This window comes from Lepisosteus platostomus, chromosome 4, assembly GCF_059453375.1.
Source record: "Lepisosteus platostomus isolate fLepPlt1 chromosome 4, fLepPlt1.hap1, whole genome shotgun sequence".
NCBI lineage: Eukaryota > Metazoa > Chordata > Actinopteri > Semionotiformes > Lepisosteidae > Lepisosteus > Lepisosteus platostomus.
This window is the reverse complement of record NC_142614.1, coordinates 12,928,192-12,949,836: the sequence shown is the minus strand read 5'-3', so window position 1 is coordinate 12,949,836 and position 21,645 is coordinate 12,928,192. Positions and strand designations below refer to the sequence as shown.

At 40.4% G+C, this 21,645-nt stretch overlaps 1 protein-coding gene across 1 annotated transcript in view; it reads left to right on the top strand.

Annotated features, from left to right (window-relative positions):
* glis3 (GLIS family zinc finger 3) overlaps window positions 1-21,645 on the top strand; it is an 82,901-nt gene that overhangs the window by 14,569 nt on the left and 46,687 nt on the right. Inside the window, exons 3-4 of the mRNA XM_088628596.1 lie at window positions 5,804-6,011; window positions 10,405-11,536. Of these exons, the coding sequence (XP_088484722.1) occupies window positions 5,804-6,011; window positions 10,405-11,536 (1,340 nt within the window). The remainder of the gene's footprint in view (window positions 1-5,803; window positions 6,012-10,404; window positions 11,537-21,645) is intronic.

Sequence of the window (21,645 nt, the reverse complement as noted above, 5' to 3'; positions counted from 1 at the left end):
AGAGTTTGCTACATATACACTGCAAATACATTATTCAGATGGCATCTTATAATGTGGCATTGATGACCGGTATGTGTAATAATGTCAGGTTATGTTTTAATTTGCTGCTATGTAAAAAATGTTTTTTTTACCAAAACAGTTTTACCAAAGCAATGCAGGAAGTTGATGGGTTTCATTATCTCAAGGTAGAGTCTGGCAGCAAGATTTCTCATTGTGTAAGTAAGGATCTTAGGTTTGGTAGGTTTTTCACCTAATTTATGTTTCACCAGCCCAATTAGTCTGTAAGCCTTGCAATTTACAACGATGACTATTCAGATAGAATTTCTGTTTTTCTTATTTTAATGTGAAAAGCATTTGCTCGTGTGGTTTCCCAGAGGCTTTAACTATAAGCAATAGCAGTACAGCTGGAACATTTTGAGGCAATTTCTGAAATGAAAAATGACAATAAAATCCATTGCAACATGGAAAAAAAGTGGAATTGTCAGATAACTTTGCTACAGTAGTTGCCAAAATTACTTTCATTGTACTGTATCTGGCCAAATTCTGTTTTCGGCTACAGTTTCCTACATCACCCTTTTTTTTACTTTGTACTGTATATTATTCCCAATTCATGTTTGCATGATTATGACCAGATTGCCATCAACACCACACCATCAACAGAAGTACCAGTGAAAAGCAACAGGATGAGAGTGTGAGAATTTTTTTAGTCCTCAACTGAATTATCAGGTGATTTTAAAGTGACACGTTTCCCAGCTTTTGTGGATTCTTCAAAATTTCTCAAGCTCCCCCAGGAACCTCAGATCCCTGTTTAGAAAGAAATGAAGTAGAAAGAAGAATGAATGGATGAATGCTAACAAAGAGGCTGAGAAGGGTTACAGGTGATCATAAACCATTGAGTACTTTTTGTCAGTGCGGTTGTTTGGCAGTTTAATGATGTGTAGTAAGTGACTCAGCGTTCACAATGTAACTGATCAGCTTGCTCTGTCTGCCCATCACCCTGAGTGCAAGAAGGCCCAGTTGTTGGTGTACTTCGGCAATTTTTGGTTATGCTTTCTGGTCTTAGTGTCTGTTGCAGAACAATGTTCAAAAATGTCAATCAGTTCCACGTCTTTTCAGTCTAATCTCCTTGAATGATTTTTTGTGATTTAATCTGAAAGGATTCAATTATTCAAATTATTTTAATGTCTGTATGATTTACAGTTCAGTTCTGGTTGCCCTAGACTAAACATTTCCAAAGCCTGCAGTATATTTTCATGTGACCAGCATAGACTGTCCCATTGAACTTTTTATCTGGCTCTGCATGGAAGTGATAAAAATCACTGAAATTCCCCAACCGGACAGAGCTTTATACAGTGATAAAATAAAACAGTGTCAAAATTAAAAGACATTTAACAACTTATTTAACTTAAGTGTCTGAAATACAGCATTCAAGTTTCCCATTTAAAGAACCTGCACTTAGCTCTGTGTTCCAGTAACAAATGAGAAATACTGTAGTGTATCCCAAAAGGTCAGCGTTATGTTTCACATTAACTTGCATTATTTGTGTTTAGATATTGTATTTGGCTTATTTGTGCAACTGGGCAGTGCAAGGACTGAACAGTGAGAGGTCACAGCTGTGGATATTGCATCTCTGATGCTAACTAAACAGAATTCTGAAAGTCTTGTTCAAGCCACTGTCTAATGCAATGCTTGGAGATTTAACATTAACCCAAAAAAGAAAATTTCTAAAGAACAAGGAAGTGGCTGATCTAAGAAATTTGCATACATAAACATTTTTAAAGAATGCTGTTAATAATTAATATTGTGTAATAATCAATAAGAGTTACATGCTTATTAATGTTTTAAGATGAAATGCAACAATGTGGCTTCGTAATTGTGGTGAAAGCTTATCATTTCCTTGCCATTGGAATCCTGGAATTTTACCTCTTAAAAAGTTCCACTTAATAGGAGCTGGGTTGTGTAATGATACATGGGCAGTGATCTGTCAGCAGGAGGTTTGTTAGGCTGCTGAGCTAACACAAGCCTACAAAAAACACAGACACCTTTACTGTGCCTCGGGAGGTACACAGCTCGATTCCCCTGGTGTGATTTTACAAGGCTGCCTGTCTGGATACTACCTGTTTGGTTGAGGAGAGCAGCAGCAGCACCTGAATATTCCACCTCTCATTTACTTGACAGCTCTTCGTATCGGGTGTTTTCATTAAAAACAATTTTGAAACCTAATTAAAGCACTTGCCACCACCCTGTTCTGACATGCATCAATGCTAGAGAAGTGTGTTTGGCAGGGGATGTTAAAGCTGTCTCGGTCACCTTACTCCCACTGTCCCTCAGTGATTTTTATCTTGCTTGCCCCTTAGGCCAGAGATTGCAGGTTCAGACCTGGGCTGTCGCTGGCAAGCTGTGAGGTGACAGGTGTTGGCCATGTCCCACTGCAGCTCGGTGGGTAAAGAACAGGCTTGGGCTCTGGGGAGGGGCCAGTGGTGTCAGACATACCTTCTATCATCCCAGAATTATTGGCTCCTCCAGCCATGGTCCAGACTTCCACAAGCCATGTGAGTGAAGGTCTGATTTATTACAGATGGATGGAAAAGAAAAGGCATAGGCTGTGTCCCTCAGACCTCCAAAAACTGGGAAACACGATCGTGGTCTTGGACCCTCTCAACTTTCATCCAGTCCCATCCGATCCTTGTGTGAGCCCTAGTACCAGCTTGTGGGGGGACCTCTCTCACACCAAAGGCCTGTGAGAGGATGAGAGAGGTTGGTCTAAGGGAATGGTCATTAATGCTGTCTAATGTGAAGCATTATTTAGTGGTGTGCTATAAACACACATTCTGGGAGTGGCCTACAAATCTCTACAGGGACGATAACTGAACAGGTGAAGCATGTCGCTGTAATCAAGCCAAAGAACATGTTGCCCAGCAGGGCTTTGTTCTAGTAATATGAATGCAACTTCACGCTGTGTTTAAGGTTCCTTGTTTCACTGCACAGAGGTGCTGGAGGTTTTTTGACACTTTAGATATGACACAGCAAAATTCTCAAATAAGAAGCCATTCTAAGCATCTAGACTGCTTATTGTTAAAAAACTTGAGTTGGTAAAACTCAGAGAAGAGTCTAATGTTTATAATGTTATGTATATCATTTTGTCAAAGTCAAACCTTTAACCCTTTTCCTCCTATACATTGACCTTGAGAACAGCACCAGTGAGTTGACACTGCGCACACATTGTTACTAGCGCTACAAGAAAAAAAAAGTCAATTACAAGTTTGAGGTTTGCTGTGAGCCTGAGAAGTCAAAATAACAATGAGCTGAGCAGCACAACCACACAGTTAAGAAAAACCTTGTTCCCACAGGTCAAACTACAAGTTATCCTTTTGATTCTGGGAAATCTGATAAAATAAAGTGTTATTTAAGTAGGCTAGCAAACAGGTTTGAAGATTATTGAACCCTCATGTCATAAACCACTGAGATTTATTATTGGACCAGAGCCTATTCCACGATAGGCTATTGTACTGTGGAGCTCATTGGGTGCAAAACTGTTCCTTACTCACATCGCTGTAAATAAGGAAGTGTCACTCTGGAGACTTGGAAACAGTAAATAGCTTTTTTAAATATGGACATTTCTTAAACCTTTTTAATAATCTGTGGATTGTAAAAAGACTGATCTAATGTATTATTGGTGCAGATCATCAACATTCCTTCTATTAGAGTGTGTAAATTTACATTTGACTCACCATGGGAGTTCCATGGATATTTTTTTCATTTTTAGTTACATTCTTATATATTGATTTATGCAACTCCCCATTTAGCTTAATAGAAGTAACATTTATTAAACAATCCCCCTACTAGTAATTCATTTCTCCATCTCTAGCAACTGTAGCTCATTGAAAAAACATCTAAAAAAAGTGCTTTGTTGCAGCTTTCCTTGGAAAGACTCATAGCTATATTGGTCATATTTATCTGATATGAGCTATAATGTGTTATATTAATGAAATGTACTTTATTTACAGTCAATAATAATAATGTATGGCTGTGATTGTAAAAAACTGGATTCACTCATCCTGAATGTCAGCTGTTGGTAAGGACAGGCAGCCGAGTGGCTGTCCAGGATCAGTGGACCCAGACTGCCTGACAGATGTCAATCTGTCCAATAATGGCAGTGGCCAGAAGACACACAATGCACAGACACCCCTCATACTCTGGAGAAACACTGGACCATCAGTGTCACCCCTTATGTGTGTGTGGTATTGATTTGTGCATTGTTCACAAATACTCTCCTATCTCAAACCAGTGGAACACAAAGTGTGTGCTGCATGTATGGGTGTCATCCTAAATCAGGGCTCTCATCTCCCGCTGTTGTTAACAAACTGTTAAGAGTATACTGTGTATTAATTTCTGGTATTTTTTGTGCAACAACATTGCTAAATCAAAGCAGACTGGCAAGCAAAGAGTACAATTTCCTGTAGTACGAAATCCCCATTTTGTTTCACATTAAATAGTGGCCTTTTGCATGAGCTCAAGCAGTAGATGTTTGTATTTTGTCTGTGGATTTGTCACAGCTGTTTTTTTATGTTTAAACAAGAGAGCTTTGTGGAATGTTTTCAGCAGGATGATTCCAGGAACAATAATATTTCAAACTCTGACTTTGTCTTTTCCAAAACAGTATATAAATACTTTGTCTTATCCTTGGATAGATCTAAGCATACCAGGAAGTCAAGACTGATTTGGTTTGGGTCATATATTCATGAATTGCAGCACATTAACAAGGAAACATAGAAGCACAGATGCTAGTCAGCTTGCTTTTTAATTCCTGTCATTTACTCCTTATTCTTGGGGGAGTTTTGGAATTGGATTTTTTTTATTACTGTGTATATCCACCAAATGTGGAATTGCCAACTGTTTAAAGACTCAAGGCAACACTTGCCCCCAGTCTGGAAAGAATGAAACATATTGACGCAATCCTCTGACACACCCGGCCCCAGAGCCATTCCCTCCACAGCACCAGGCAGGAGAGTTAGTTCCAACTGGAAGAGTAGTGTGTCTGTCAATGACATCACTGCAAGCCTGCGGGTGTCCTACCAGTCACAGGAGTTGCTACAACATAGAAAGCCAAGAGGACACAACCAAGCATGTGCTGCTGTTTGGGGAATCCCAGTCACAGCCGACAAGTCATGGTTTTCTGCACAGTTCTGCAGACTGAGAGGGGTGAGATGAATCTGTACAGTCAAAATCAAGTGGGACAGGTGAACAATCTTTAGATCTGTGCTGCTTTTCACATGGAATACATGTTCTGTTTCAAGAATAAATAGCCAGTAAATCTTTAAATTTGTAAAAAATATTAATATTTTAATACTATTAATGATATATATGCAAAACCAAATCAGTCCAAATAGTGCAAAACATGCCAATTTCCCAGTGTAAAAATACTTGTGTTATATTGTCTTCCAGGGTGTCATGCTAATGTGTACACTTCAGTGGTTCGCTCTCTTGCCATCATAATAAGTAGAATTAGGAGGAGAACTAGCTTTCATTTTTGTGACCTTCATGAAAGTTTTTTATTCCAAAAATCACAAAGTGTTCTATCAGTTGCTATTTTGGTATTTTCTTATTTGCTTATATAAAAGGAGTAATTTCACTGTAACTGTCATAGTATTGAAAATCTTTCTTTTCAGAGAAGTTTTTAAGAGTGTTTTTAAGAGACAAAGCTCCTCCTGATGGGCTGATGGTTGTTTTTTTGAATGTTGGATGCTTGGTTGTTAACTGTGGGATATTGCCTCTCTCTATCAACGTGGATTCTGTTTTCCAGGGAACCCTGGCTATAGCCCTCGAAACAGAGCCATGGGGAAGCACAACGGCAACAACCTGGTGGTGACCAGCAGCCCCATGACGGTGCAGAAACTGGGGCCCATCTCTCCGATTTCCAGCCAGGCTGCCGTTCCAGTGCACTGTGCCAGCCATGGTCTCCAGCTGGCGTCCAACCCCACCGGTCTTGTCATCCCTCACTCCGACACCCGGTAGGACACCAGATTTAAGAATTGTCTTTTCCTGTTGAATTGAACACCGTTGGTCTACCACACAGATGGTCATCTCATCTTGTTCAACAAAGGCAGAATTTAAATGACTATGATAATTTTTATTCTCACATATCTTTAAACCATTGTCCTTGAGGGCTATCCTTCCTGGTGTATCCATCCATCCCTTATCAGAATGTCTCTTATTCCTGGACGTATAGGGCACAAGTGACTACACTGTAGACATGATTGCAGTTCATTACAGGACACAGACAAGCGCATTCCCGAAAAAGACTTTGAAATCTAATTTGCTTCACTTTGCTTTCATTCATAGTGGAGACAATCACTTAGGAGCTTTCTGATATCTGGTATACCTTATGATGTTATAGAGGTTTAAAGTGAATAACAAGCAGATTCATTTAAATTAAATTCAGGAAGGTCAGTGTTATCAAGAGCAAGAATATTCAAGCCAGCTCTTCTAAATATAGACTGTGCAACTTCTGCTCTTAATTGTAGATCTACATGATCTGTTGATGATGATGACGTGGAGTCAATTCTATTTCCTTTTAGCAGACAACGAACATCCTTTGTTAAGTTCTGTGCATGAGCTGACATGCAATTTTATTCCTGAAACCAGATTGAAATGCCTTCAAAATTAATCTTCTATTGTTAAAGACTCCCTTAGCTGAAAACATAATGGCTCAGAGACAAGTTAAATGTGACATGTGATGAAAAAATGACCTGGGGAATTGGGATGAATAATAACAGGGCCACTTGTGGTGTTGACAATACTTAACGCTGGTTGGCGAGGTGTTACAGAAGGTCATTAACTACAAATGCCATAGAACTGAAAAATAATTTTCTAAATCTAATCTAGGTTTAAAACTGCTTTATGTATGTCCAACACAAAGTGACTTTTAAGATTATTTCAAATGTATCGAATTTGTGCTTTCTGAACAGGTCCTTGTCGAAGTATTGTTCTATATATCAGTTGTTAGAATTATAATTGTTTGCATTTTATATAGCGCTCTTCATCCCAAATAATCCCAAAGCACTTTATATATTGGAGAATATATACACATATGTACTGTACACTGAAATTCGTCACCATTGCCCCAGCAGCCCACTACACAGCAGATCGGGTGGAGGAGTGAGAAACTGCTTCACCAATTCAGTGAGGCCAGATTGTACTAGTACTGATACAATCCAGTAAACATTGTACTGGATTTTATTAGCACACCAGAGTTACCACTGCCACTATTACAAACAGTGCCATGGGACCTACACCGATCAAATAATTAAAACCTCAGTTTTAACATCTGCTGTAATCCGAAGACTGACGCCTCCTACAACACAGCGAACCCTATCACTGCACTGGGACCCAGAATTAGAAATTCTCCTCTTGAGAGAAGCATTAGTGGGCTGCCTTCTGGCCCACCAGCACCACTTATAGTATCAGTTGTGTTTTCCTTAGAGGTTCCTAGGCCTGCTGTACACTTCCCTGTCTTCTGAGATTATTATATACAGTACTTGCAGAGCATGCACTTTTATCCAGGGCAGTTTACAGAAATGTACTGTACAAGCCACATGCAGACTCAGGGAACACTCGTTTACCAAAATGTATTCACAGTTTTCAACTCCCCGGTCCTTATGTAATAAACTGGAAGTTGTGAGTATGAAGGAGGGGCTTTATGATTACTGTCAGTTTCTGAAGGGTCTAAGTTCTAAGAAGAAAAAAGTAAAGTCTTGACTCTTAAATGTTGTTTAAATGGTAAAAATCTTTGACTGTAAACTCATTCAGAGTCGTGAGGTTTGCGATAGATGAAAGGCCTGTTTTCACAGTTGATTTATTCATTGTCCAATAGGCCCAATCCTGTAGAAGGGCAGCCCTGGTAGAAGGGCAATGCCTCGCCTTTGTAGTCCCAGCTGTCCTGGCTTCTAGATGATGAGCAACAGTTGGGCGGGTCCTATAATGGACACCCCGAAGGGATGAGCAGGGACGCCCCCAGAAGGGGGAGTTTTATATCAACAGTCCCAGTGGGGATTGCGCCCGCGTAAGGTTTTCTTTTTCTTTTTGCCTGTCCCATCACACATTTCACAGGGGCAGGCACACACACACACGCACACGCACACACATGCACACACACACAGTTCTTGTTTTGTTTTTGCCTTACACGCCCTGCTCTCCCAGACTGGATCCCGCTAAATATGGTAAGCCCAGCCTGGAGGTTATGAGGCACAGCGATTTTCTTCTTGCCTTTTTTGTTTATTTTTTTCACCCCTTTTTGTATTATTTCTGGTCCCTGCTTACCTCACACCGGTGTTTCCTTCCCCTCACCCGGGGCGTTGACTTTTTACCGGTGCTCGCCGCAGAGCCTCCCCCACCGCACTGTCACAAAAAGCAGAGAGGAACGAGAGACAAAAAATGGCACGGGTCTGTACTTTTTTAGGACAGGTACAGTAGAGTCAGTAAATACCATCTTATGTCACAGCAACATGCAAATTATATTTTTTTATACTCATTTTATACTCATTGTATACATATTATACTCATTTTGTTGAGAGGGATGTACAAATGTACAAGTAATAATGTATGGATACAGTTAAGAGTGGATTTTTAGGCAGTTTGTACAGTATTATGCTGGTTCTGTGAACATTTCACTTCCCACACATCCCTGCTGCCAAAAACTAAGTTTGATGACAAAATGCTCAGTAAACCAAAGACTTCTGTGAACTAAGCGTGTTTGAGGGTGCAGACGCTTGAGAGGACAACCTGTGATCATGTTCTTCTCCTTGTGTGAGTTAAGTTGAACGTCGGTAATCACATGCCACCTTAAGAGACCAGGAAATGTCTTCTGCAATTATAACAAAGAAGCTGGAATGAATATGTTGTTTTTGTATAGAAGATAACCAAGATATTTGTAATCTGTCAGAAAACACGGTTACCACAAAACACAAATAAAATCAATAGGTTATAAAAAGCATTTATTTGTAATTAGAGCATTAACGGAAAATAGGGGGCAACCAGGAGAGAAACGCTAGGAATATGCAGTTTTATCTTCTATTATTCTTAAAGCAGAAAGTCAGCATTCTTAGTCTCAAAGTACTTTGCTCAGTACAGGCCCATCCCCCACCTCTCTGCTTTGATTGTTTCTTGGACATGTAATTATCTGGCAACAGCAGCAAAACTGCTTCACAAGACTAATTGTCTCCATTTCCCAGTGAGTCTGAGTAGAGAAGCTTGAACACTTGTTTCCTTTCCTAGTATATTCATGCAAAATCTGAGTTACCCTATAGATTGTGTTAAAGGAAGAGAAGTAGATGGTATGCCACTGTACCCAGAGCAGGTCACAGTCACACTCAGGAGAGCAGGAATTTCAATTATCTAGAAGTCAAGTGATGTGGTCAAAAATCCAGCAATGCCAAGGGCAGGCAGGACACATTTTTCTTACTGGCGTCATCAGTAAACATTACCACATTAGTCAGAAATGTTGGGATATGCTGCCTCAGCTGTGTGAATAAGTGGGTGTGTTTGAATCCACATGCTGAATTTGTGGAGCATGGCAAAATATGGATCTTGGGAAGCCATTTCTCCCAAAAGCTGGAATCACTATATGCCTGCTGTCCCTTCCACACAGCCTCTGCAAAGGTCTGGTAAAAAACAAAGTTTGCAGAACACCTGCTGAATCAGAAAGTCCTATGTTATGGAATGTGTGTTCACAGTTCTCTTGCCTCTAAAATAATGATCTCTGCTATGAATGGCAGAAGAGTTTTGACATAACTGGTTTGATGCCTGATGCCTTTTGAATTACTGCACATGAAGTGGATGACTAACTTTTTTTTTCTCCAAAAAGCAGTATATTGGCGTTACAATTTTTGCATTGCACGCTATTAAAAACTATTAAATGAACAACACATCCTAAACTGACATTTACATACTGCATAACATTTCTCTTCTGTATGCTATACCAATGTGGAACCAACAGTTGCCAGCTCAGCACCCCATCACAGGCCTTGTCCTACAGTAGTGTGACAAGTGCATGAATCCTGTTACATGAGCACAATGGCCTTTCCTCTTTCCAGCACCTCCACAGTGCTGCAGCAGAGCTGGGTCTGAATGGGGCCTGAAGAGGTGCCTTCTTGATAGCACTGCAAACTCTGATGTGCTAGGCAAGCCACGGGGGTGCAAGCTAAACCCATCAGGTGCAGTGCTTGTCAGCTTGGTCACTGAGGGAATCTGTGGATACCCAGCCTGCCAGCCTTGTCTGTGCTGTGGTACAGACCTGAACATGCAATATGTGGGCTGTAGAGTTCTACCTATGCTTCTAATGAGCATAGGAGCTTTGCTTGATGGAGTGGAACATCACTGTTAATCCAGGCTTCCCCTCGATTTCAGGTCCCTGGTGTCTCGAGGTTCCCTGGCATCCACTACCCTGAGCTTTCCTGAAAGGCAGTCCACCGCAGGAGTGAAGCAGGAGTGGCCATATGGCTATCGTATTCTCCCCTCCCTCCCCTCCCACCCCTCCCAGAAGGGTTCTCACAACGACAGCGAGCAGGGAGAATCTCTGAGCCTCCCCCCTGATACAGCCATGTCTGGCACCAGCGTCTCCAACTCCTTACCTTCCTATCTGTTCAGTGGAGAGAACAGTTATTCACCGTTCCCCAGCCCCAGGCATTCTGCTCGCTCGCAGTCTGCCCGCTCCAAGAAGAGGGCGCTGTCACTGTCCCCTCTCTCTGATGGGATTGGCATTGACTTCAACACCATCATCCGCACCTCGCCCACCTCCCTAGTGGCTTACATCAATGGGTCCCGGGGCTCCCCAGCCAACATGTCCCCACAGCCAGAGGTCTACGGCCACTTCCTTGGGGTCAGGGGCAGCTGCATCCCCCAGGCCTGCTTAAACCCTGGTTCCCAACGGGGATTGCAGCTCCCAGGAGGAGGAATTCCCCTTCAGTCCTACAGCGAGCAGCCAGAAGCAGAGTACCAGAGGATGCAGGAGCTGGAGCAGGGCACTTTGCACTCCTCGGGCCACCTGAACAACATGGTGGTCCAACAGGGACTTCCTCCAGCGAACTGCCAGCCAGTGGGAGGAATGTGTAAGAGTGAGCACTTGAACGGCTTCTCCCCACACTTGCCCTCCATGGACATGTCTGCAACGCCGCAGGGCCCCCCGCCTCCATACCACTCACACCAGCACCTGCAGGCCCAGGACTTCCTAGGTCACTCCCAACAGCCCCTGAGCCACTTCCCTCACGGGCCGCCATCCTCCCAGCTGCTGGAGGAAGACGGGGAGCTGGACGATCTAAGTGGGAGGCGCTGTTGTCATTGGATAGACTGCAGTGCCTCCTATGACCTGCAGGAGGAGCTGGTGAGGCACATCGAGAAGGTGCACATCGACCAGCGCAAAGGGGAAGATTTCACCTGTTTCTGGGCTGGCTGTCCGCGGAGGTATAAACCATTCAATGCCCGCTACAAGCTCTTAATACACATGAGGGTCCATTCAGGAGAGAAGCCCAATAAATGCACGGTAGGATTTTCCAACTCTTGTCATTTGCATTTGATTGACTTTCCTTTTGTCTTGGTATTATTTCAAATTCAACCCTTAATCATCTGATAGTGCATTCATCTAGGTGAAGGGTGCTCACTGATGTGAGTTTTAAAATGTCTTATTTTGTTTACTGCCCTTTGATAGCAGGTGAGTAAAAGCACTTATTACTAAAGATGTGATGTGTTTGGAGAGTTAGGGAGGAGGTTATTGGTAGTGTGGGGGTCAACCAGAACAGATGTGCTTTTGGTAGCAGTCTGTGGATCTCTTCAAATACAATATTTTGCATAAGAAATCTCAATCAAGGATCTGAAATTGACCATTCCTTACAATGCTATTTTCCCTGGAAAATATATTTTACTTAGTGTACCTGAGTTTTTTTTTCGCATTTAGTCTTATTTGCTTAGTTGTGTTTCTATATAAGTCAAATGCATGTCCAGGGTTTAACACTATACAGTAAACAACAAAAGCAAATGGACCAGTTTTCTGAATTCACATGGCTATGATGCAGAATTTCTGATTATGTCTGAGGCAGTACTTAGTCATAGATTTGGTGGTGTGTTAGAGAGGTTTACTCTGTGGGTGAGTGAAATGCTTTGAGAATATTTGTAACAAATAAACCTGAGCTCATCTTTTTGACAGTATATATCCAAGTTATTCATGCTACCCTGTTGTTAACAGAATACAAAGACTGAGGCCCATATTAAATAAAAACATCAGTCATAAATGACTTGCTCAGTTACTTGATGATGAAGGCATTTCCTCTGTCTAGGGGCACAAGTCCTGTAGTTTAGATTGAATCCAGGCATTATTAAAGGATTGAATAAACTGATTTTTTTTCTTAATAAACTGTGATATGAGTGCGTATGTGGGTATGTTTAAAATGTGTATTGTTATTTTTAGAATATTTAGAGTTGTTGCATGACATGCTTCAAACTTTTACATTCGTCCAGTAGTTGGGAGTGAGATGTTTTGTGTGTCTGAATTAACAGGACATCCCAGTATTAGTGGCAGTGGCAGGCTATCAGTACTGTTGAGGGGCTTTTTCTTCTAATCCTGTCTCCACTAGGATGAGGATGTCACTTTTAACATGTAATGGTTTGATATTTATAAGGAACCCAGCAGCATAAACATCTTAGAGTAATAATGCTGTTGTTAGCTGCAGTGCGCTATTACTTAAAAGAGTTTTAAATGAAATAATACCTTACGGAGTTTTGTATTCCTGAGTAAGCACTAGGAGCTACCCGTTAATTACCAGAGGTCTGTAATAATTGACATATGAGTTAACTCAATTATGTAGTTATTAAATCAACACAAAGAGTTTCAGTAAAGCGTTGGCATGAAATCGCCTCGTTTGCTGCCATAATATATATCCAGCCGAGAAGCTGTCAGAGCTTCCAGCGCTGACTTTTCTAATGATTTGTGCTGTTCCTCACATAGCCTCATGGAGGCTGCAAGGCAGCAAGGCGATGACTGGCACAGTGGAGGATGTGTTTCTCATCACAGGTCGCTTCTTATTCGGGGTTACTGGTGCGCCCTGTAACTGCCAGTTCAAGGGTTACAGAAAGAAGTCCTCATGTGGTTTGTATGTACCGTGGTGAAACGCACATTTGCTACTCTGAACTGACCCATCTGCATTATCATAGAGCATGACCTCGTGTCCTAACGCATAACTTACCAATAGAGCCGTTTCGAAAAATGTACACCATAAACAGAGTACCTACAGTATATTTACACCGAACTAGACCCACTGTTATAGTTTTTTTGTGTCTTTTTTTCTGCTCATCCACTGATGGGACAGTGAAGAGGAGCATGTTTTTAACTCTCAGACGAAAGGCATGAGTTTGCATTCTAAATCATTTATAATCACACTCCAGAACACGAATATTGGGAAAACGATCAAATCATATAAAACCGTTTGGGGGGTGTGGACAAAGAAGTAAAGATAATGCTGTGGTGCTATTTTTTTGCCCTTTAAGTACACTTCATACTGACAAAAAGAAAAGTGATGGTCTCACTAAGTGCTGTGGGATCATTAAGGCTGAATCTCACCTGAAGGTCTAAGTGCTGATATGCAGGAGCTGCAGTGGAAGTCTTCTGTGTAGAGCAGACACAGAAACCAGTACCAGTAAGACCTACCATTAACACTGTATGACCTATGCCACTGAGATCACCTCATAGCTGGATATAATTAGTAAATAATCCTTACACTTATATATTGCTTTTCTGGACTCCATTCAAAGGTCTTTACAGGTAATGGTGACTCCCCTCCACCACCACCAATGTGTAACATCCACCTGGATGATGCGACGGCAGCCATACCTGTAGATGGTTTAGATCTTATCTGGAAGTGGTCCCTGGCTCTTAATGAAAGGCCCTGTAAAAAGTATTATCATGGCCGTTTCATGTAATTTACCTATGAAGTGACAGGAGCTTCTGTAATAGAATTGGGGGCTTTCCTTTTTTCAGAGGAACTTGATAAAAGAGTGATAAGCCAATTTGGGTACAGGAAACAGTGGATCAAGTGGATCAAGTGAGATTTTGATTTGGATTTGCAGATAAAAACTAATCATTTCTACTTTGCCTTTCGGTTAACTGCAGAAGCTCTCTGTAGAAAGCGCTGCGCTTATGATGCATGCAGACATTGAGAGTGATTCCTTTAGCAGCATCTTCCAAGTAAAAGAAACTTGATGCCAGGTGGAAAATAGTTCATATTGGTTAGAAAGTTGACCTGCTTGTGCACAGTGCAGAATGTGTTGTGGAAGGATTTGTGAACCTGCACAGGAAATAGGCTGGACATGTTTATGGATGGAAACAGTCCTTGAATGAGACTAGTTTACTGGTCTATGAACTAAGGGTTTACATAAGTATCTGCATACTGTATCACTTTCTATGTTTCTATGTTTCTCCACAGGTTATGATGACTATAATTGAATGGAGGGTTGAGGTGCTGTGGGTCTTGAAATAGCTCGTCTTTACAAAACATTTAGTTGAATCTCTTTTTAATTTGAGTTTTATATGAGTGTTGGAATCTATGCTGTAATTACAAGTTGTATGTACGACCAGCTGCTTGTAATGACTTGATGTTGTAGAATGCAGTGTACTGATTATGTGACATTGTAACATAATTGATTTTTCTTGTAATTACCGGCCTCAAATTCCAGGTGATAGTAGCAGTAGCTAAACTTAACACTTATCTTATTTATTTCCCTATGAAATGTCATGTTTTAGCTGTCACTGGCCACAACACCTACTGTACAATGGCTCCTGCTTTTAAATCTTGAGAAGCACAAAGATTAAAATGGACTAGCCTTTGCTGCTGGCAGCTCAGGTGCTGACACTGCATGTTTAAACTGTATGGTTTGAGGGTACCATGTGTTTTGATTTACAAGATAATGAAATAATCAAAATAATTCATTCAGAAGTCATTTTTGTTGTCATGTACTGTATAATGACGGTCAGTCTTTTCCTTCTGTTTATTTGTTGAACCTGCGCAGGACCCAAGCTAAGTACCTCAGCTAAATGGAGCTAGAATTCTTTCAAAGAGGTCTGATGTTAGTTGGAATTATTAAGTAAGTGGAATATACTGTACAGGAGATGGGAAGTGTACAGCTATATCATTATAAAACTTCCAGAGGGTAAAAAGGGACACAAAAATGTTTCTGTTACTTTTTGCTATCCCAATCATTGTAAGATCTTTGTTCACTGAATCCAAAAATCTGTGGTAAAATGTGCAGAAACAAGAACCCTATGTAGTACATGGAACAGTCAGACTGGAGCCCCCTTGTTTGGATGATCCCTTAAGAGCTGCCATTTGTCATCTTCTTTCTGGTTGGATCTTGGTTTCTCAGATGAGTAAGAGTCTAGGAATCCCGCTGCCCGTGTCTTTGTTATTGCCCTGCGCTTGTCGATCATTAACAATTCAAATACCTGTGGTCAGCCTTTCAAAGAAAAGCTAACTTATTACTGAGACGAATCATCATGTTGCCATGGAGACCTGAACTTATGAATTGTTTTACACACTATGTAATTGTAAAGTAAAGTGAAAAATATTTTAGAAATCTGATTTGCCAAACTATTACTCAAGCAATACCCTATATTTACGGCTGACTGCCACCCAGCTATTGGCAGGGGTGACTGGAGATGAACTCACAAACGTCTAAGGATATTGGAGCATAAGAGAGGAGGAGAACAGGGAAAATGCTAATTTATTTTCTGACTTTTCTGCTTTAGTTCCTCTGAAGGAGGTTTTAAAGCTTTTTTTCTTCAGTGTGCTGTGGTGGTGCAAGGCTGTCACTACCAAATAGTGAATATTGACTTTGCTGCTGTATATACAGTACAGTACATCATGGTGCACTGCTACTTGAGGTTTTTTCTAATCTTGTTTAACATGTCCATTTTATTCTCATCTTTATGGTACGGCTAGGCCAAATTAAAACAAAACTTCCAGGTTCAATAATGTGCTGAAGTCCAGTTGCACCACAGCATACTGTATGTTTGTAATTGAGTTTGTTATTTAATTCTCTTATTAGTGCAAAGAAACGCTTGCACAAATGTCAGCTGCATATTATGGAACACAGCAGTAATCTTGCATTTTATAAACTGTACATGTAAAGTTCACACAATTAGTTTGCAGTAGTTCTTGTTTATTCATTCTTGCTTCTAGGCTTTAAACAGTGATTATAATAATTAACTTCACATATCTTTTATATCTGGTTAGAACTGATTGATCTTTCCCGATAGTATTTCAAAAACTTACCATCCAATCCATGGAGTGGCACCTAGTCTTTCTCATTTGCAAATGTTTTGGATTTTTTTAATATCTAGAGTTTGGAATTAGATATCAATTCCTATCGTGTTGCATGCAAAGTGAAGTGGCGTTAATGTCATGCTGGGTCTGTAACAGTCTACTCTCACATCTGTTCCCCGGCTCCCAGTGGTGCTCTCCTAGACTAGCATGGACAGGCAGAGAGAGATGATGGTGTGTTTCACCATCCCAGCTTCAGATCAGTGGGTGTTGATCTGAGTAAACAGGGAAGCAGAGGGACACACTCGCGCTACAGAATTCCACTCCGCCTTGCATTTTCAACAGCATTTCTCCAACTTCACAAAGCGGAGCTCATTTAGTGTGCTGATGACAAGGACAGATGGGAACTTGTCACCCAGTTTACATTTTAATTACAATTTGACCGATATGCTCTCATGTCCTCCTTATTAGTGATTAAAGACACAAAGCTTACTTTCTTGAATGATTCATATTTAATATTGTAACGCAACGGGGTTCAGGTGGGCGCCCTTGCGCTAAAGAGAGATCTCTCTTTAGCTCACCGGGCTGGGTCCCTGTTGAGTGACGCGGGAGTCCCGGGTTTGAGCCCCCGATGGTGCGGGGCCGACCTAATGCGGCAAGGGCGCCCACCTGAACCCCGTTGCGTTACATTGGTGTCAGCAGTGGGATGGGATAGCCCTTCGCCGGGGACGGCGAGTTAAGCGGGGGAGAGTGTAACGCTTACGGCCAACAGGTACTGTGTAAGAGCCGGCTTACCAGAGCGGTGACGTCGCCACCCATCCCTGTAATAGCAGGACCACAGCCAGTGGGCTGTAGAAAGATCTCTCTTTGGCTCACGGGGCTGGGTCCCTGTTGAGTGATGCGGAAGTCCCGGGTTAGAGCCCCTGACGGTGCGAGGCTGACCTAATGCGGCAAGGGCGCGCACCTGAACCCCCGTTGCGTTACAATATATTTGTAATGCCTCTGATTTGTGTGTGACACAGAGAGGAACGGGTGAAATATGTGTTCTCAGCTCAGGGCCATCTTCTACAGCGGGAGAGCTCATAGTCCAGCTTAGTAACTTCACTCAGCCTGGTGCTTTGTAAATCATCCTCTTGATACCAGCACTGACCTGCTGAAATAACTAAAGCTGCAATAACCAAGGGATTAAGTTTTGTCCTTTTATTGTGATCATTAAAAGTCTTAGTTATCATTTGAATTACAACTCTGAGTAAGACATTTGTGCATTCATTCCAATTAAAAAAAGTTTAATAAAAAACATACTATGATACTTTGTATAGCTTTGCTTTTTGAAAGCTGTCGGATGCCTTTTTAGACCTTTTACATCACGATTATGTTGAGAGCTGCCCAGCACCACTAGAAGTGCTTGAATTATCACTCTGAAATACCTGCATAATCGCTGACAGCCTGGGATTCATGTGGCGCATAAAGGTGCACAAAAATGTACTTCTGATTGAACGAATATAAGACCCCTTTTTCTTAGGATAGATAACAGGTAGCTGTGACTCAAAGCAGACTCACAAGTAGTGAAAAGGATTTCCAAAGAAAATAAGATTGTGAGTTAAAAGCCCTGGCTTGTTCTCATAAATTGAAGATTTATAGGTGTTTGATTCACATACTGTAAACCCATATCATTATCATGGCATAATTGTCTGGCTATTTATATTATGCTTCCTAATTATACTCTAAAACAAAAATCTGCAATAAAGATTTATAAAGATTCAATGTTTTCTAGCTGATAACTGTACTTAACTTTTTCTACATTACTGTTGAAATCAATATAATTACTGTCTTTACAAGCATCACAGTAGGAATCCCTGACATGGTATTGTGTAGAAATATTTTCTTGTATTTTTTTTTAAATTAGGAAAGCTTAAAAAATGGTGGTCAGACCTCTTTAAATCTATAGCATACCTGTATATACCAGATTCACTTAGCTAACTTCAGTAGCATCATGCCGATTACCTAAAGATCTGTTCAGTATCATTAGTCTATTTTGTTACTCTGTTGTGAAATATCAAACTTTAGACCTCTAACTCAAACTGCTACATAAGCCTTCTGACGTGATAGCAACATAAAAATGTCAAACTTTTTGTGCCCCACTTCATTATTCATGTCCAGACATTATCGCAATAGGAGTTATAATCACTAAAACTCTAAACTAAAAGATAACACCTCTGGTATCTTTTGTGGTTAATGTTGCATCGTCATCTTAAAGCTGGCTGGGTTTATGGTTAGTGTTCGCATTAGAGTTACTGTAGCTCGAGCACCATCAGTGAGAGCCCCATTTCCTCTCCATGTAAAACTAACTGAATGGTAGATACTCACTCCCATTCATTGTTTTTAAACCAGTGTGGTTGCGTTTGGGCATTTGTCGTGATAAAATATGATAAAATACACGAGTACAGAAATACAGAGAGTGGAGTCTCAGGATTCAGAGAAAGCTAACAATATATTCTTACAGATAGTGCTTAGGCTTCATACTGCATAAAGGTCAATAAACTGCTTTGCTTTATTTAAATTTAATATTTATTAGACTACCTTGTCTATGATTAAGGTCACAATACTAGTGGTATTTCCATGAAAAGCATTTATTCTCATAGCAGCACTTGGCTGATGTTAATTCTGTTTATTGCATTCAGAGAGTATATTTTGCATATAAATTAAAGTATTCATATAAATATAGTAGTTATCATGTTTCACTATCAATATGTTGACTGAAAATTAAAGTACTTGCCCTTTCACACACACATTATGCATGTAGAGTACCGTACAGTATACAGTATACTTATAACTGTAAGTAATTTGCAGTATAATAACCAGCAAAAGGTGTTTCCTGCTATAAGCAGTAATTTAATCTGTTTCAATGCATCTGTGTTACATGTGCCAAAAGAACATCCACACTTTGAAGTTCAATAACCTAGTACCTCTAACCATGAGACCGGTATCATGCATTATATTAGGTATGACAACAATTTCATTGTAAGGTTCTATCTCTAGGCAACATGTAAAGCCAGGTCCCTGTTTTAGAAATAATTTAATTATTTTTAGCGGTCAAAACACAACATACTGTCTAAGAACTTTTCACACTTGTCTGTGTGTTTGAGTATGTTGTGTATACTGTGCGTGGGAAATGCTCCTGATAAATATCATTGTATCATTTTATCATAAAAAAACATAATGATTTCCACCACATCATGCTTTAAGTAGCTGGCTGCAAGTCAAATATTTCTGTCATCTTTGTGTAACTTTATGATATGGTTTTTAAGCCCTGTGACACACTGTCTGGCCCTGTACATTGTAAAAGTAATTAGTCTGAGAAATGAAGTATATGGTAGTGTGTCGTGATTGATTTGTGAAATAAATGGATGATTAGCAGTAATGATTACCTAGTGCCCATTCTAAATCTGCTGTTCCTGCTATATTACTAGAATATTGGCTTTTACAAGGTATTTATTTCTATCTTTCATATATTTTATCTATATAAAGCTATAATCTATGTTTCTGACCTTAATCATGTCCCCTTTTCCTTAGTTTGTGAGATTTTGAAGAGTTTCTTGGTAATCTGGGCTAGATGGCTATCCTCTTGTGTATAACTGTTCTCATGTTTTTCATCTCCTTACAGTTAAAGCTTACTGTATGTACCGTACAGAGATTTATTTCCCAGGTTTTCCAGATTATTTTAAGATTGTCCTTTGTCTGCTAGTAGGCATCAGTAGGCTGTCTCTGAAAGAAAGTTGTGTGCATGTGAATTTACATTTGAAATTGCAAGGATTAGAAAAGCAAACACAAGCATTTGAGCTCCATTATGGAGGAAAGTGTGGACCTGTTTGTCAGTGCTTGTGAGTGGAATGATGGTTCTTCCTTTCACTGTGCCATATTCTTTCATGTCAGAAGCCATCCATCACATTACAGCACATATACACTGTCCTTATCAGTAGCTGCCTGCAAGTAGGTGCTAACAGCTCAGACCAGACCATAAAACAATAAGAGGAATGACTGAGTTGTCTTTGTCAGGCAGTGTCACTGGAGTGATTATCAGATACATTATCTGCGCTTCAAAAAGCACTACACAATAGTTAGTGTACTCAGTTGGTAAACAGTACTGTAACATGGTAATTAAACTGAAACTGTCTATCGCCTGTCTGCCATTGCATACCAAAAAAAAAATATCAAGCTCTTTTGTCCTTGCTTGTGTTTTTTTTATGGTGTTGCTCTGCCTGGTTGGGGTTAGGGTGTTTGAATTTAAAAAGTGCAGGTCTGTGATAAAATACTGGCTCTGCTTCAAGTCTGTGTTCTTGTCTTTGAATGGAATGATTAATTGATAATTCATTGAATAATCTCTTTCCAGTAGTAATGATTTTTGTTCTTATCCATCTCATCAAAGCATAAGGACTTTGATGTTTATCTCTCTGAAATACTTACATATCACTATTCCAGGGACAAATACAAATTTGGTTCTAATGTTAAACAACATGTTATTGATTAGTCACTTAAATGTAGCAGGCATGGTTATAGGCAGCAGTGTGGAAGAGAGTTCAGAGCTGTAAGCTTGAACCTGGAGGTTGTGGGTTCAGTTCCTGGATGGTATTCTGTTTAAATTATTTTATTTACAAAAATATGTTTCCACAATGCTGACAATGTGGTCAACACAATGGCCTACCTCCGCAGTTTTTGCTGCCTGCACAAGGAGCTCAGGCCCTACATCACCAGCTCATTGCTCTTCAGGCAGAGCCAGTGTTTCCTCTGCAGGTACTATAGCTGTTTGTACTCTCCTGTCCTGTTGGGTCAATGCACTGAGAAGCCTTCAATTGTTCTTCTGTTTAATGGCAAAAGTGGAAATCATATACTGATTTCAAATATACATATATCAAATTACACTAACAATCACTGAAAAAAGCAGCTTTTGGTTTTAAAGACCTTTGTCTTTACTTTCTGTAACTAATAATCCCATACATTTACATAATGCTTTTGTCACAGGAAATTCGCACAGTATTTTTAGGAAGGACGGTACTGTGGGGTCATCTGGAGCTTGTCATAGTGTCTCATCTGCAGGCCAGCACCTTCTATAGCAATGTGCCAAACACCATACTGGGACACTGGACTGGACATTCTGGTCCAGGGGGAAGAGAGCCACCTACTGTCTTAGCTGTCCAATATCAGCTGCAAGGTGATACACAACAGATTTTTCAGTTAGAGGAATTGCAGTCCCAATTTCTCAGACCAGTTATTACATCTCGGTAACAAAATAAATTAATTTACAGGATCGCAAATTTGTACAAATTCTGAATTAAGAACTTTGTGA